Consider the following 18891-nt stretch of genomic DNA (forward strand, 5'->3'; position numbering starts at 1 on the left):
TAGGGTTGGTCCTCGGTCCTAAAAATTGAGGATCGACACTGTACGGGTTGGTCCTAGGGTTAGGGGGTGGCCCGGACCAACCCGGACCATGCTCACCCCTAGAAGCTATGCTCGGTAAGTAAGCCTGGCGATTACTCCAGCAACCTGAGACTCTATGGGGCAAGGTATTCAAAGGGCTATACTATCCAACTGGCAACTTCCTACAAGCAACAAGTGGTAGCAATCCCTCTTGGGGATGGCAGAGCTTAATAATTGGAAGGAATGCGATTTTACCCTCTTCCCGTTGGGTTATTGGTAATGGTGAGAAGGTCAATATTCGTGAGGATCGGTGGCTATCTAAAGGAGTTATTGGAGGGCCAGCGAACATGGGTGATCCTCAAATGGTGTCAGAATTAGTGGATGAAACCCAAATGGCTTGGAAGGAAACTCCCATCAGGGACTTGTTCGACCAGCATACAGCAGAAGAAATGCTAGCACTTTCTCTAAGCAGGACAAATACCGAGGATAGACTTGTATGGACATCAACCAAAACCGGTATATACACAGTTAAGAGTGCATATCATTGCAAACAAGCCATGCAGAAAATCCAAAAACAAATTGAAGCCTCCTCTTCCTTCCAAATTCCGAAAACACTATGGCGTCGCATATGGCAAGCTAACACACAACCGAAATACAAGCATTTCCTATGGAACATCTGTCATAATGCTTTATCAACAAGAGCTAACCTTCTGCGCAGACGGATAATTTCGGATGACCAGTGCCCAGTTTGCCAATGCTTCCCCGAAACAAGCGAACACCTTTTCCTCCTCTGTCCTTGGACGAAACAGGTATGGGAAGACCCCCAAATCCAGATATACATCAACCAATGCCAAATCAGCCGTATAGAAAAGTGGATCTCTGAATTCCAACACCCAACTATCCCATTCGAACTTCTTACCCAATTGTTGTGGCAGATTTGGCGAGGGAGGAACAACCTGGTTTTTCAAAACCAGCGACCCAATCCGCAGCATCTCCTCAACTCAGCCCTTGCCAAGCATCAACAGATCAGAAAGATCAGTAAGTGCATCTCACGAAGAACTACAGAAAAAGGCAAAGAATCAAACTCACCTATTCAATGGAAACCCTCAACCCGCGGCTGCTTCAAGTGGAACGTAGATGGGTCGTTCTTTAGCGATTCTGGAGATGCAGCGGTAGCCGGAGTATGCAGAGACCATGCGGGGAAGCTGATTGCAAGTTTTGCCCGGTCAGTAAAAGCCGATTCGGCTATTCAAGTGGAAGCCATCGCCGTGGTCGAAACCCTAAAGTGGTTGTCGAAGAACTCATCTGCAGTTTCGGATGAAGCGTGTTGGGAGATCCAAACTTATCAGCTCGAGTTGGTGCAAGTGATACGCACGTTTACAGATCAGCAAAGAGAAGCCACTTATGCGAACTGGGAGGAAGTCTTTGAGGGCCGGATCCGCTGGGAAATCAGGCCCCTGCTCTGTGAAGCTCATGAACTAATAGCCAAAATTCGGCCCATCAAAGTCATCCATTGTAGAAGAGACGCAAATGCAGCCGTTGATTGGGTGGTCAAAGCCCGGCGAAGAAACCTTTTACCAGAAAATTGGGTCCAATATCCCCCACTGAATCTCTTGGATGTTTTAATTTCAGATGTAGCTCATCTAAACTGTTATCAATGAAATCGTCGTATGTTTATCGACCAAAAAAAAAAAACTGCTCCGAAGAAAACTCACATATCTGATGAAGTTTTTTAATATAACTTAGAAGAAGATGGACAATATTCATTTGGCTATTCCGGGAATTAGCATCTGCTTCTCTTTTTCTTCCCAAGACCAACGTCAAAAGTTAATGTAGTCAACCATAAATTATATCCGAGATGTTAAAAATTTGGTTATTCTTCTCATTTGCCATTTCTGTCACAATTGCAAGAAGTTTTCATGATCGTTCGAGTGTTGGCTGCATTCAAAAGACACACATGAAGTGTTGAGAAACATTGAACCGGTGCAACAAGATTATAGCTAATAATAATAATAATAATAATCTGATGATGGTAATGTATAAGTACATCCATACACTAAAGTTGTCTTCCTACCTAATTATGATTGTTAAATTGCAATAATAGTGTAGTAGTTGAGCTTTTACGATGAGTTAGTTAATCTAATTAAATAGGCAACTATTGATCCTTAACCTGCTGGTGAATGTCGCTATCCTACATGTTACCTCGCCAGAAGATATGACAATGATCAACAATTACACGATAATAAAGGACCAACTAATGAAAGTCAAGACAAATAATTAGTGGCTAGTGTGTCAGACTTTCTTATTTTTATTTTTCTGTCTTTCGAGTATTGGCTGTATTTGGAAAAACATTGAATCAGTTCAGCCAGACTACAACTAATAATAATATTCTAAGGAAAAAGACACTAGAAGTATCATAACTTTAATTTGATACTCATTTTGTGCCAAATTTTTTTAATAGATCGCTCAAATGTCAAATCAGAAAACAAACAATTATTTAAATGCCTCTGGCGACAAATTTCGACCAAAAGTCCTATGTGATAGGACCTTTTAAATAAAAAGTTGATTCATACATGGCTTTTTTTATAATAAAAAGAAGTCCAACATGAACTATAAGGTGGCTAGTCTTAGACTTAAACAATGCCGAACTGAGTCATACTCATACTATCTTTCTCTTTCTCGATCAACTCGCTCAATTGGCATGAGAAATACTTAGGCTTTTGCTGCATGGAGGGAAGAAATTGGGGCTTATTATCAGGGGATGAATCTCGTAACAAGGAAAATGTGAGTGAATATTACGTTCGGTGAAATGCAATCTTTTATTGGGATTCGACCTTCTCCAAGTTGTTCTTCTTGGACTTCTAAGAGCACAAAATAACAGTGATAATTACCTCCCTCTCGGCTTTGTTGGAACAAATTTGAGTCGCTTCTCCTGCTCCTTCTCTCCAGTGAAAGATTTCCCTTTTAATTTTGTGGTTTTCGAATTAGGGTTTTCAAATTGGGGGAATTGGCTTGATTTGTCCAATTAAGGTTTATATTTGGGACAAAACATGGAGGCAACATCATTTAGAGCTATTAATGCTACCGGGGCATGCCGGTGAGTCATACTGATAAGAGAAATTAATAAAATAATGTTACCTCGGATTTCTGGCATCCTGAATTAGAGTTAGCATCTAGGTGATTGTTTTGTTTAAAGTTGCACTTAAGTCTTTCTATGAAAATTTTTGGCATCAAAATAAAAGTTGTATGAAAATTATGTCGCTTCTAAAGTCTTTTTCCCAATAATCTAATGATGGTATTGCGCAAGCACGTAAATAAATAAAAGTTATCTTCCTACCCAATTCTGTTTTTTAAGTTGAAATGATATTATAGGGGTTGTGCTTTCAAGATAGATCAATTAATTTATTTAATAGCCAATTTCTCTGTCATTATCCATAACCAATATTTAAAAGGCAATTATTGATTCTTAATCATAGAGAGAATGTCACTGTCCTAAAGTTGCATCCATTTTACCTAGTTGGAAGATATAACAACGACCAAGGCTTACACCATAATAAAAGACCGAAAGAAATAATTATAATTAGCGACTCATGACAATGACATTAATTTGTCTTTTCTCATGCATATCATACTTGTAAGTTATCCTCGGCATGGATCGATATGAAATGAAAGTAAGACAAAATCTTATCATGATTGGCCGGCAAAAAAATATACTCCATTTATGGTTCTTTAGAATTTATTAACGAGAAAATCTAGTTGGCATAAAGAAGCCTAGTTGCAATGTATTAGCAATCTTTGATGATGTGTTTTTAATTGAACAGTTACACCAAATCTTTTAATAGCGGATCGTAACCTTGTTCTATTATATAGCATTTCTTTTAACAATCGACCAGAATTTTTTGAACAATTTAGCAGACCGCGTATCATCTTTATTCAAATAATTATTTTTTCGATTTTACTTTGTGATAGAGGATAATAATTATCTGTATGTTTCCACGTGCAATTACCAAATACAATTACCCAGCAATACGAAGAAGAGGAAGACCATGTTTTCCCATTTTCACCCGTGCAACAACAAAAAATATTTACTGATAAATGGATAAGCACAAAAATTAAGATTCAAGAAGGAGACGATTTGCTTGTTATAGGGGAAACTTTTGTGTGTGTGTGTGTGTGTGTGTGTGAAGGACATGTGGAATGTGTTGCTGTAACGGAAAACAATTATGCAGTAACATTTATCCTCTATCAAGTAAGGAGATAGAAGAGACGCAAAATAGATTTAAAGTGGTTTGGTCTTTTACTTGACTTACTCCACTCTCCAAGCTCTAATGGCCACAACAAGGTTGGAATCCACTATGTAATCATCTAGACGTTGTTTCTATAGAAAACTTGATTAGATGATTCTATAAACTCACTCTTGCAACACAAACTCTCTTCCCTTATTATAGGTATACAGACTTATACAGAGAAATATTATCAGAATTATACAGCTTCTACACACAAGAATAACATGAAGATGAATACTTGGAGAATAAATTAATTTTTGCTCGTTTTCCCCCAACTGTACTACTTTCCTTAGGTTGAGTTGGGAGAAGAAATGGAAAATGTAACTTAACAATCAAGATGGTGGAAGACTTTGATTTACTAACAACTAATTGACATGGTAGAGACACGTGACACAATAAGCCAATGAAAACTGAGTATTTCCAACATTCAATTGTTAATTAGGATGGCAAACATATTGCATGGGCAATGTGGATTGATTAATCCACATCAATTGAATGACCGGCAATAAAATGCATATCCGTAGTAGAGGTGAAGATCTCAATCCAATTGAGAGGCTCTTCCGACACTCACCGGCAGAAGCTAATACTTGAGGAACTGCGAGCTTTAGAAAGTCCAGCGTAGGATTTGGTTGATCTTTCACCCGGAAAAATTACCAGAGCTTAGCAAGTGGGTTCGATTATGTTAAGCACACTTTGATGATTCCATAGAGCAGTATTAGGCTCGCTTAGTAGCTAAAAGTTTTAAGTAGGAGTATGACATTAATTATTAGTACAATTTTGTACCAATTGCTCAGCTTCCATTTGCTAACTCTATTGGTTGGTTATATTGATGTTTTTCATTGTAATTTTTTAAGTGTTAATTAGGATGACATGCAGAGAACACAGGCCATGCGGGTTGACCGATTGCATCACATCAGTTGCGTGTAGTAGAGGGGTAGTTTGATCTTTTACTGTAAGGATTTTCGTCTAAAGACAAACGTTGATGCGAATGTCAAAAACTGAGAAGTGTATTCGATAAAAATACAAAGTTTGAGGAGACTTTTGCAATTTTCTCTAATATGATTAAATTAAGAAAAGCTCAAAAACCATCTTGGTGTTCTATCCGATTTCACTTTAAATCCTCAGCTTTTAAAGCTATGAATTTTTTATTTTGTGCCGTGACTTTCGTAGCTTTGTTGTTAGGCTTCAGACTTTAAATTTGTTATTAAATGAATGGGACAAGGAAATATTTAGAACCAAACAAGTGACTTGATTTGAAGAAGAGATTGTGACCCATAAAAAAATTGATGTTGCCAAACTGAATATACACTAGTACACGTTCAATTCATATATTGATATGAATTGTAGGTTCTTATTATATTGAGATTATTGCTTTAATGAAAAATAACGACGATATATATTTTATATATGCAACTATTTCGCTTTTACTTCAATGATAAACCTTATGATGTCTTCCGCCTGAGGGCCGCCCTGGGGGGGGGGACTAATAAAAGTACAAAGAACACACCTATTATTTTTCTCCCAAGAAATCAGTTGATGACATATTTTCAAGAATTTGTTGATAAAGAAGACAAAACGAGGGATAGCTACCTTAAGACTTGAGAAACTCATATCACTATGAAAATAAAAACAGGGTAATAAGTTAACATAATTTAGAATCAAATTTTGCTCAATCAATTGACTCAATTTACTTGATCGAAAGCCATGACGCACTATTATCTTTTATATATAGGCAAACATGTTATATCTCAAGGAGGTAAATAGAATCAATTCATATTTCCTAAATATCTACTCATAAAATGTCTAGTGTGTTATATGCCAATAATGTGATGAGTTTACTTATCCATGGTGATGTTCCAGAGAGAAAGGCTCACTTATGAAGCTTTTGATATGCATCATAAATTTCATTTCAATTGGAGGATCGATGTAACGTCACTAATTACTTTGTAAAAAATGTATTGCCGTATTGTCATGTGAAGTATCTTGGGGTTCTTGTTTCGTGGTACTTGGCACATGGTCATGTTAGTGTCAAAACAACAAAGCCAAAATCAATATATAAATAACTAGATGGATGAGAAGCCCGCCATTAACCCAACCTCGGTAATGGGAATTTGAAATTCCCTCTCCTAGTTTAAAAATTCGAGATGTTTGACAATAAATCAAAACCTCATTTCAGATTAAGGAAAAAGAGAAAAGTGTCGACCAGATTGGTCAATCTATTGCCTTTTCTGTCCCTCTAGGTCATTCTGTATGGTTCTTTAGTACTGCATTCTGCGTCCGTGCGACTCCAAATGGCTCTCACATGCAAGTCAGTCATGTTTGATTGCGTCAATATTTCTAGCTTGTCTCTTCTTCATGTAAACTTCCGATGTGGAACCCTATAGTCGGCACTCTGACAGGACTACCTTCAATACGTTTTCTTCAATATCATTGTTATTTTGCCACTCTTTACGAAACCTCGATCCATTGATAAGCGCGTTCCAACACTAATTGGTAGCAGCTAATGCTTGAGGAACTGAAACTTTAGAAATGAATCGTATGTACGATTTGGTTGATCGTCCAGCTGGAAAAATTATCAGAGTTTAGCAAGTGGGTTTATCAAGTTAAGGCTCACCTGTGATGATTCCATAGAGCAGTATTAGTCTCGCTTAGTAGCCAAAGGTTTAAAGTAGGATTATGACAAAACAACTTTGAACCAACTGCTTGACTTACATTTGTTAACACTCTATTGGTTGCTTGTATTGATATTTTTTATGATTGACAAAGTACATTGAAATTAATTTTTACTTCACTCAATAACATAATGTCCGTGACATTCTACATTAACTCATTTCTAAATTATATCTAGGCTGTTTCACAATTTAATTTCTAAACTTAAGTTGGTTTCACTACAATCATCATATTTTGAGCGCGATACTACATATAATTGATTTGATTTTGTGTAATTTTTGTTGATACGTTCCCCTGATTTGTTGAATCTCCATATATTCAGAATATTGTCAGCATCTTTCAAAAGATTGTCCTTTAAAACAAAATTGTAATATCATATATCTTTCCATATTTGTTTGGGATCTAGATTTATATACTACAAAGTATTATTTGAAAAGGTAGGGCATAGTCAAGCGTTTAAAGTTTGTCACATTATTTTATCACTAAGTATATATGTGAATGACTATTTTCAGTCTCTCATATTATTTGACAGCGTTTATTGGTAACACCGGCACTTCATAAAAGTGAGGTTAAGATCATGACACATATATGATAGTTTTAATTTTAATAATTCAACTAATTCCAAATAAGGTTAAGATATTGTTACTTATATAATAATTTAAATTTAGTAATTACATAATTCCAATGTCAGATAAGTCTCTTTACTTAAAAGCTACTAATGTACTTTTCTTAATACTATGGCGTTTTTAAAATAAAATTCGCATTTTATTATTGATTTGAGAAATTCGTTGGCCAAAACCGAGACAAGATATTGGAAGTGCAACGCCTTTTCCCTACCCCCCATGTCGCCCCCGACCCCCTGAAGCAAACTTTCCTGAGAGAAAGCGAGGATTTGATACCTGTGGTGTTTAAAGATCCTGCTATGGAGATGGGGACAAGTTCATCAGCATCGTCCGGACCTCAATACGAGGTTTTTCTAAGCTTTCGGGGAGTCGACACTCGTCATGGATTCACTGATTGTCTCTACCATAGCATGGTTGAGGCTGGGGTTCTTGTCTTTAGGGACAATGAATCCCTCCGTGTCGGTAAAAAAATGGTGGTGAACTTGCACAAGCAATTGAGAACTCCAAAATCTACATTCCCATATTCTCCAAAAATTATGCTTCAAGTCATTGGTGCCTCCGAGAGCTCACATATATGGTTGAGTGCACCTCCAAATCAAATAAGAACAAAGAGATTCTGCCCATTTTCTTGGATGTGGAACCTGAAGACATCAAGCTCAAAACAGACTTATATAACCGAGCTCTTTCAAAGCACTGGGCAAAGTTTAGTGCGGAAGTGGAGTCATGGGAAAAAGTTCTCAAGGAGGTGGATGAGATAAAGGGATGGAACTTGAAGAAAGATCAAGGGTAACTGCCTTTAACTTGTCAACTGCCATCTGTAAATTTCGTTTTCCTCCCAGTTCGGTTTAATTGTTGTATTGTTGGTGAAAATATAGTTTACTCATCTAGTCGATTTTATATAGTTCAAAAAATGGTCGCGGCAATGGCTGCTGCTGCTTTCGGCCACTACAGCGGCGAGAAAGGAATTCTCACTGGTGGCCCCTATCGGCGTTAGCGTTGCAATAGCTCCAGTGAATGGCACCATTGCGGTGGTAGCGCACCCTTCTTATCCTGATTCTCTCTCCTCATATTCTCAGTCTCTGACACAGTAGCCACAAATAGTAATAGATCCCCGAAGAGCTCCACCAAACTGTTGGCCAGCCACCGCAGCAGCTCGTCCGTCAGTCACCGCTACTTCTTCGTCGCCAGCCCAACACCAAGCAGCCAGAAGCTGCCTCTGAGCCATTCTGCCCCCACACTTTCTCTCTTTCATTCACTGTGGCGAGTTGGATCCGGGATCTCGACGACCATATCCAACGTCGCTGACTTTGGCCCACGGCTGATCACACCATCCCCGGAATTGCAAGGACCACGACCCAGGTGACGTGGAGAATTGAGGCAAGGTCAAGATGGCCAGTCAACGGGCACAACGGGCGACGACACTGAAATGCGATGGTGACGGTGCAGGGAGGCGAGCGACGTTGGTGCAGTGGCAGGGGCCAATGGTGATGGTGACCGAAGTTGGGGAGCGGAGAAAGATTGGCAAAAAATCATAATCGTATTGGTGTCTAGAATTTTTGCCAAATTTCCACATAATGTGAGAGCAAGTTAGTTACTTTGGGAGTAGTTTTGCATATAAAGTTATCCCTAACATGTTTGTTACCTTATGGCAGCCAAGGAGATCTTATATGTTCAGTAATTCGAACGATTTCAGTTAAGCTGAAGGTTGCATATGAAAATGTAACTGAACATCTAGTTGGAGTTGATGATCGCGTAGAAGATATAATCAAAATGTTGGAAGTGGGATTTGATAGTGTACAATTTCTTGGAATCCATGGAATGGGCGGTGTTGGCAAAACAACTCTTGCTAAGATCGTCTTCAACACACTATCTTCTAGCTTTGACCGATGTTGTTTCCTTGTAGACGTTGGGGAATCATCAAAAGGCAATAATGGTTTGGTAAATTTGCAAAAACAACTGTTATCCAAGCTCATTGGTTCTCATTCTAATGACCAAATTTATCAAGTGAATGATGGGATCAACAAGCTTAACGGGGGAGTACTTAAAGAAAAAAAAGTTCTCATTGTTCTTGATGATGTGGATGAGAAGGAGCAACTAAGATGTCTGGCAGAAAAAGGTAGTTGGTTTGGTTCTGGTAGTAGGATTATCATAACTACTAGGGATCAACGTGTCCTAATGACTGAGGAAGAAGCAACAAGTGAAGGCCCCGTAAAAAAGCCAACAAAATTTTCCACTTATGATGTACAGGAAATGACATTTGGTCATGCTCTTAAGCTTTTTAGTAGGAATGCCTTTAGAAGAGACTCTCCACCAAATCATTGTGTCCACCTTTCTGAAGAAATTGTCCATACTTTGGGAAAGCTTCCTCTAGCTCTTGAGATTGTAGGTTCATCCCTTCTAGGTAAATCCAAAGCATTATGGATAGACACATTGAAGAAGCTAAAAGAAGCTCCTCCCATGGAAGTCCAAAGAAAATTGAGGATAACTTATGAAAGGTTAGATCTTGCACAAAAGGAAGTATTTCTGGATGTGGCTTGTTTTTTTGTTAATCAAGACAAAACAAGCCCTTTCTACATGTGGGATGCATGTGGATACCACCCACACATTGCCATTGATGTCCTCCTTTGTATGTCCTTGATAAAACTCAAAGATGACAATACTTTCTGGATGCATGACCAAGTGCGAGATCTTGGAAGGGAAATTGTCCGTCAAGAGAACTTCACCGATCCCTGTGAGCGTAGTAGAGTGTGGAACTATCACGAAGCCCTAAGTATTCTAAAGGAAAAAGAGGTAAAAAAAAGGGAATGGCAATTTATTTTATGATGAATTGTTATAGACTATTCTTACAAAAGGGTAAATTAATCACTATTGTGTTTCCATTGTTAGGGAAGTAGGAAAATAAAAGCAATGTCACTAGAAGGATATTGTGGATTTCATGAAGACATTCTAACATGTGATGAAGTTGCTCAGTTACAAAAGCTGAGGTTCTTTCGAGGGGATCGGCTGTTGCTTGTTGGAGACTTCAATAATCTTCTCTGCAGTTTAAAATGGCTTTCTTGGAGATATTACTCTGACAAGTTTGAGGCAACAAACTTTCATCCAACTAACTTAGTCATTCTTGACCTTTCGTGGAGCCATTTTTCGGAGAAATGGATTGGCTGGGAACAACTTAGAGTATGATTCGAGCCCCACTCCCTATATGCATATGGTTTCTTTTGTCATTTTTTTCCTACAAGTAGTTTCTTACTATATATTTTATCAAATTATTTTGCAGGCAACAAGGAAACTTAAAGTACTAGATCTTAGCCACTGTAGATACTTAAGGAGAACACCTGATTTATCTATGTGGGTGTTCTTGGAGAGATTGATTCTTGAAGGGTGTTACCAGTTAATTGAAGTTGACCCATCCATTGGTATATTGAAGTCCCTAACTACTTTGAACTTGAAGAATTGTTTTTCTCTTCGAGAGTTGCCGGAAGAAATAGGATGTCTACAAGCTTTGACAGAGATCGTCATGCCTAATAGGCTACATGAACTTCCGCAAACGTTTGGTAATTTGCAATCTTTGTTGAAGTTCAATGTACCAAATAGGCAAATCAACAAATTCCCATACTCAATTGGAGGGCTGGTGAAAATTAGGCGGCTAGATTTATTGAATTGCACAAAGATAAAGGAACTTCCATATTCGGTTGGGAATTTAAAATCATTAGTCGAGTTGCATTTGTCATTGACAAGTATTGGTCATCTACCTGATTCGATCAGCAATCTAAAGCAATTGAAAGTACTAAAGATAAACGGCATAAGAGGGATAACAAAATTACCAAGTACGATTGGGCTGATAGAGAAGCTTGAAGAGTTAGATGCTAGAGGATGTTGCAACTTGACCAATGAAATCCCTGAAGAAATTGGGAGACTCTCTCGTTTGAGAATCCTAGACTTATCAGACACACGTATATCTGGATTACCCACCACACTGAGTCACCTCTCTAATCTCCAAATACTTAAGCTACAAAAATGTCCTGAGCTTAAAAAATTGCCGGAACTTCCTCCAAGTTTGACTTGTTTGAGGTGGGGCCTTAAAAATTGCTGGTGTTCCTCCGCAGAGGAGAGGAAATATGAGCTGGAGGAATATTGGCAGGAGGAAGATCAAGCTCTTCCCACTAAAATTGGTGCCCTATCTCAACACAAAACACTTGTCACCACTCTTCCCACTAGCATTGGTATGCTGTCTCAGCTTAAAACACTAAAATTGTGCTGCAAATATTTGCAATTCCTCCCCCAGCTCCCGTCTAGTTTAAGAGAGTTACAACTTCGAGATCTGGCGACCACACCATCACTGGATTTTTCAAATTTGAAAGACTTGTCAATCTTGAAATTCTATAGATGTTCGCTAGAATTCTCTAGTATATTTGATGTAGAGTCGGAGGAACTCCGTATGGAGCGCTGTGAGCTTAGAAAAGCGGATGCGCCATTGCAGCTGGAAATGAAAAGATTGAGATTATTAGAGATGGCCTGGTGTGAGTTCCTTCCAGAAGTACTTGATATGTCGCGCATGAAGAATTTACACAAGGTAAGTATGGTAGCTTGCTTTTCATTAGTCGAGATTTGTGGCCTTGAAGAATTGGGATTGCTTTGCTCCCTATCAGTTGTCAATTGCCCTTCCGTGGAGAGAATGTTAGACCTATCGAAATTGAAAAAGCTATCGGAGCTCGAAGTACAATATTGTCGTAAGCTAAAAAGCGTGCAAGTTCTCAACAACTTGGAATCTTTAAAGGTGCGGAAATTGGGTGTGAAGAATATATTGCCTAGTTTTCCGAGTCGCCGCTACTTCAGTCACAGTCCCCGTCGCCTCTAGGGGCCCCATCGGCAGCTGGAATAAGCAACACCAAGTTTTGCAACAGAACTTGCACCGGTAATTCTAAATTGCACACTAAATGTTTGTGCAATCACCTCTTTCCCTGTTCAGATCTAGATATGGCGTTTTATTACATAGGTTTGATGGGTGAAGTTTTTGGTGTTGAGCTAATTGGGAAAACTCTGCAAATGGACATCTCAGTTTTGATTTGATTTGTTGTGCAAACGATAAAAACTCCACATTTGAAAAGAAATTTCTGTTCGCACTCTTTAAAGGGCTTAGGGAGTTCAATCTTGCAATGTGGAACAACAGTATCCTCACTTTCGACAACTTCATCAATAGTGGCAAGTGTCCTTATCTTGTCTTTTATGGTCTCAAGGGTTTGGTTCCGTAAGGTTTGTTCTTAGAGTTTCGATAATATGGCTTGGCCTCTTCAGACCAAAAAAGGGGCAAGTATAACTGGTTGAATCTATTCCTCTTTTCTTAGGCATGTAAAATTATTATCAAGTTCAAAAGCAAAATATGAAAAAAGAAAAAAGAAAATGTCAGAAGATGGAGAACATGAGATGACCTTTGTGTAAGAATAGTAGTGTGATTTATCTTATTCTCTCATTTAAATAATAAATCTTACTAGGTTCTAACTTTGCTTTTAAAATTACATGCTGACTGCCGAATTGTTGTTGTTATTGTCATTATCATCATCATCATTATTACTGTTAACAATTTGCTAAAAACTTGGGTGCTTCATCATGGTGGCTACATTTTCCATATCCATTTTAGTTAGTCATTTGTGTGTTGGGCTTGGTATGTCATATTTGCCAACTTATATTGTTTATTGTCTATGGATATCATATATTTTGTTTCTTGGTTAAATATGAGCTATTTGCTACTATTGGGAGTATATATTCCTTATTGAAGTAAAAATCTTGCACAAGTTTAGTTGTCCCAATAGTGACCATTGCTAGCAATACACTAGTTCTTCTAGCTAGACTCTAATATTGATCATTTTGCAATGGACCAAGTAGAATACTCGTCTTGGTAATGAGAATGATGCCTTGGTCTTGATATGATAGCTTTTGAGATAAAAACATAATGATATATCAAATCAATTTTATTAGAATGATATGGACTACTTCCTGCAGCAGCTGAAGTAATGGAGTTTTTACATATTTTTCCAGGGATGTGAGACGGGTATTGTTCAGAACCCTTGATATTGCCAAGTAAACTTCTATTCCTAAAACCCTTTTGTGGGTCACGGTCAGCTGAACTAATTGGGGATTTCCAAATGGTTGGATTCCCAAATTGTTGGAGCACTCATATGTATATCTTAATAGACTATGGTATTAGTGAGTGTCGTGCTATGATTAGAAGGACAAATTTGATTTTTGCTCTGCTTCATTCTCAGACGGCTTATTTACAAAAAAAAAGAGTTTGACACAAGGCATAAGGGATTCATGGGAGATAGAGCAAAATGGTTGGTAGAGAAGAGACATTACACTTGTTAGTAGACTTCATCCCTCTTTACTATTCTGATGCAATCTTAGCGAGAAACTTTTTGTTTTTTTTTTTTTGTTATTATTATTATTGTTGTTGTTATTATTATTGTTATTATTGTTCTTATTGTTATTATTGTTCTTATTGTTCTTATTGTTATTCTTGTAGTTGTTGTCGTTGATGTCATCTTCATCACTTATCTTCACATTTTACCCACACCCACTGATTTGTTGTGTACTTTGTGATGTTTCTCAATCGTTACCCAGAAACCATGCTAGGATATATTCTTCTGTTAGGCAGCTACTTTTTCTATCACCATCAATTTTTACTTGCAACTTCATTACAAGCAAATGTGATTTTTCTTAGGCATGACAAGAAACGCATACTTTCATCGTGTTTGATTTTCTCCCTAATGACACAAGAGTTGCAGCATAGTGTTCTTATAACTATCAACATGAGCACATGATATTTTGTTGATCTCTAGAGATATGTGTGCGGAAGACAATGCTCAAGTATATGTTGCTATCGGGCTTTTGAGCACTACACAGCTTCTTCTTAAGCATAAGTTGCTATCTCCGGCAAAGGCCAACGGAGGTTTTGTTTGGGGGAGGGGGACCAGCTGTCGTTGGCCAACTGCTGGTGAGAGCTTGCAAGCCCTCGCCCTATGAGGGTTGCGATCCTCCCCTAGATTTGACGAGTGTCACCAACCTTTGCCTGAGGTTGCAAACCTCGCCCAGACTGGGCCAATGCTGCTGCACCTTTTTTAAAAAGAAAGAAAAAAAATTGATTCTTTTAATTTATTTTAATTAATGTATACATTAAAATTTGATATTTGAGGCAAAACAAGATTGTTTTGCATTTTCATTGTTGAGTCAACTTTCCAACATGCCATGTGGACCACTTATTTTATTAAAAATATGCTACATCGGATTTCCAGTCACCTTCGTCGGACTTGACACTTGAATGTCTCAGTTTTCAAAAAAGAATTGACATTGAAGTGTGAAATTTTGATACTTAATTTTCTATTTGTGTCAAGTTTTGGCACTTATGCTGGAGTTTAATCAAGAGAGTAGTACATTGCAAAGCTCGGCATATGACCTCAACCAAGAATAATATCGTCCCGGAGACTTAACGGCTTCGTACGTTGCAGAGCAGTGCGAGCCTCTCGGAGACCAGAGACCGTGGGGAGCACTGCAATGACGTGGAGGCGGAGCCAAATTATTTGTCTTGTGGTGCGGATTAGTCTTCCAACGGCCAAAAAAATGAAGCTGAAGGCAACGCTTAAACAATGCCAAAATTTCAACTTAGGCTGACGAGGAGGAAGAGATCTCAAGAGTTAGGCTACACACACTGATAGTCTCCACAAATAAGAGAGAATAAAAAGGGCAACTAGACAATCAGCCCCACCAATTAAGGATGAATCAGGTGTGGAGCTTGCAATGTCAGTCTCATACAGACGACTTGTATTCATTTCTTCCTTGTTCCGCGTGCATGAAAACAAGGCAAGAAACCAGTCGCAAATATCTTCTAACGTCGTCGTGAAACATGATTGCTGTCTCCTGTTTTTATCCCATGACGAGTTTCTTCAGACACAACAAATAAAAAATCTGGACGGCATCATGCAAACAATTCAGCAGTGCCAAAACCACCTCAGCATCATTCAAACAACTCAACCCCTGAAACACCAACTCAGCAACATCAAAGTAAATTGCATCAAATGTGGAGTTAATGTTTGATGTTACTGCCTTCGCTATGATTTACTCTGATGCTCGGTTGGTGTTTGAGAGGTTGAATTGTTTGAATGACGCTGAGATGATCTTGGCGCAGCTGAGCTGTTTGCATGATGCTGTGCAGGTTGTTGATTGTAGTCTCTGAAGAAACTCTTCATGGGATTACAACATGAGAATATTTGAGTTTCGCAATGACATTAGAAGCTCTTCTCCGCGGCTTTCTTCTTGACCCAAACAATGCAGAGCTCATCGACTTCTATTTCAAGAGGAAGGTGATGGGAAGAGCACCCAAACCTGAAGTCATACCATAATAAAATATGGAACCACCATTAGGAGAGAGAGAAAGAATGGAAAAATTAGTATGTGAAAATTAGAGGTTGGAAAGATGAAACGAGCTTAAAATGAATATGCACATGGAGGAGTTTAGGAGCTTATGGGGTTTGAAAGAATGGTATGTGAACCTACATAACAACTTATTCGTATAGGTTCATATATGCTATTAACTTGTAATGTATATAACTAAAGTGCAATCCTATCCTTAATTAGGTCATTTGTTTTATTAGTATGTGCAATGTATATAAGAAACTCAAATACTATCATTGATTGGTTTTGTTATATTATTTGAATGTGTGATATATCTAAGTAAACTAGAATCTTATCATCAGTTAGGGATTTATTTTGTTTGTATTTGTATGATGTATGCAAGTAAATTGAAATCATATCATTGGTAAGTTTTCACATTGTTGGTTGACCTAATAAAAATCCTTGGAAATTTCCTTTACTGTCAAGGTGAAACCTACACGCGTGCATCATCTATTATATTTATTATTTTTTATTATAGATTTAAAATTAAGAAAAAAATAACGAGAATGTATCTCAAGATGCATTTGTAAATAACATTGCCTATCCATTTATATACTTTTTACATACAAGTACAATGAATGACCTAATTATGTTTTGCTACTAAACGATAGTATTACTGACCAAAAAAAAAAACAAAAAACGATAGTATTCAAGTTTAGTTTTTTTAAACTAGCATGTAAATATGTACAAAATAACTCCAAAATGTTCAACTTCTAAGTTACATGGATATCTAATTTAAAATGTCTCCAAAATTTAAAACAATAAAATATTTTCAAATAAATAAATTTCTTCTATTGATTCATATCAAGGAATTAAAAGGTGGATTTTGTAGAGCATAATCTTGCTAGTTAGAATAATAGAAATGGAAATATTAGTAAATAAAAAACTAAATATTCACAAAGATACACATGACAAAATTACTTCTGATGAATTTGAAGTGCATAAGTAGGAAAAGAAATAGATTTGAAAAGTATGCATGTTACATCCTCATTGTGTCTTAGAAGTCGATGGTTCTGCCGTTCCATGATTTGTTACGTGCTGACTAAACTATTTTCTTCTTACCACCACCAGCCCTGGAGACAACATTCTGTGGGGTTTCTTGGTCCATGGATGACAATGATATACAATATGTATCAGTGATATATAAATATCGTAAAATGTACAATCCAAGGAAGAAATGGAATCCTTAGGATAGCAGATACACACTGTAAAAGGAACACTAACATGCACTCTGCCCGAAAAGAGGTACCCCTGTCGATCTAGCATAGAGGGCAAACTTCATCCTCCCAATTAAAATTTATACAACTCTCTCCCAAAATTGCGGTACCATAAGACATGACCCATTTTTAAGGAAAGGAAAGCATAAAACTTGCTTCCAACTGCAGGCAAACAGCATCTACAAGTCAGGACTTGCTCAATAAATAGTGAAGATATTTAGGAGAAATTGCTCTGAGTTTTTTTATTCTCAAGAGAATGAATATTTACATGAGGTATCTAACCTTTTTATAGCTGCTACACCACCCTAAAACGTAATAAACAAATTCCTAAAAGCTAACAAACAAAATCTGAAAAAATAAAATTTGGAAAATCTGGAAAATCTAGAAAATCTGGAAGATCTGGAAAATCTGGAAAATCTGGAAACAAAATAACCAGAAAATCCGATTATAATTTTCAACACTCCCCCTCAAGCTGGGTTATGAATGTCTATCATACCCAGCTTGCACCTTAGAGTCTCGAAACTATTTCTAGATAAAACCTTGGTCAGTTTGTCCGCTGTTTGATGATTGGTCGGAACATACGAGAGTTTCAAGATTCCTTCCTTGAGTTTTTCTTTGATGAAATGTCGATCGATCTCCACATGCTTTGTTCTATCATGATGAACCGGGTTCTTGGCAATCTCAATAGCAGCTTTGTTGTCACATAATAATGACATAGGATTGGTATTAGTGAATCCTAGTTCATTTAAGATTCTTCTCAGCCATATGCCTTCACATATTCCTTGACACATTGCTCTAAACTCCGCTTCAGGGCTACTCCTAGCAACAACAGGTTGCTTCTTGCTTCTCCAAGTAACCATGTTGCCCCACATGAAGGTACAATACCCTGTTGTCAACCTTCGGTCCATGAGAGATCCAGCCCAATCTACATCCATGAATATCTCCACGTTTCTTTCATCCGTTTTCTTAAAGTAGAGTCCTCTTCTAGGACTTTTCTTCAAGTACTGTAAGATTCAAAAAACTGCCTGCATATGTTTCTCTGTTGGTCGGTTCATGTATCTACTAACCATAATTACTGCGAAACCAATGTTTGGCCGAGTGTGTGAGAGATAAATTAGTTTGCCAACTAATCTTTGATACCTCCCTTTGTCCATTAATGGTCCTTCTTCTTCCATCTCGGTTTTATTTGTAGAATCCATGGGCGTGTCAGCTGGTTTACATCTAAGCATACCGGTTTCCTTCAAAAGATCAAGAGTATATTTGCGTTGGGAAATTGCAATTCCTTTTGTGACCGAGCTACCTCCATACCTAGGAAGTATTTGAGTTGACCTAGTTCTTTAATTTCAAATTCTTCTGCCAAGATATTCTTTAGTTTTCCAATCTCCTCCAGATTGTCACCGTTAGAATTATATCATCGACATATACAATCATTACTGCTCTTTTACCTTCAGCTGACTTCTTGACAAACATTGTATGATCTGTTTGATATTGAATGAAATTCAGCTTCTTAACGACCCTTGTTAACCTCTCGAGCCAAGCACAGGGTGATTGCTTTAGGCCGTATAAGGATTTCTTGAGTTTGCATACCTTTTGAAGCTCTCTTTAGTGTCAATTCCCGGTGAAACCTCCATAAAG

At 37.7% G+C, this 18891-nt stretch overlaps 1 protein-coding gene and 1 long non-coding RNA gene across 2 annotated transcripts in view; one reads left to right on the forward strand and one right to left on the reverse strand.

Moving 5' to 3' along the window:
- LOC120290428 overlaps positions 1–18891 on the reverse strand; it is a 52327-nt gene that overhangs the window by 29925 nt on the left and 3511 nt on the right. The window lies entirely within an intron of this gene.
- On the forward strand, positions 7836–12626 carry LOC104426273 (disease resistance protein RPV1-like). Its single transcript, XM_039306675.1, has 3 exons — positions 7836–10387; positions 10484–10771; positions 10872–12626. The coding sequence occupies exons 1-3, from the start codon at positions 9368–9370 to the stop codon at positions 12450–12452; spliced, it is 2889 nt and encodes a 962-aa protein (XP_039162609.1). The 5' UTR covers positions 7836–9367; the 3' UTR covers positions 12453–12626.

Source organism: Eucalyptus grandis, chromosome 2 (assembly GCF_016545825.1).
Source record: "Eucalyptus grandis isolate ANBG69807.140 chromosome 2, ASM1654582v1, whole genome shotgun sequence".
NCBI classification, from domain to species: domain Eukaryota; kingdom Viridiplantae; phylum Streptophyta; class Magnoliopsida; order Myrtales; family Myrtaceae; genus Eucalyptus; species Eucalyptus grandis.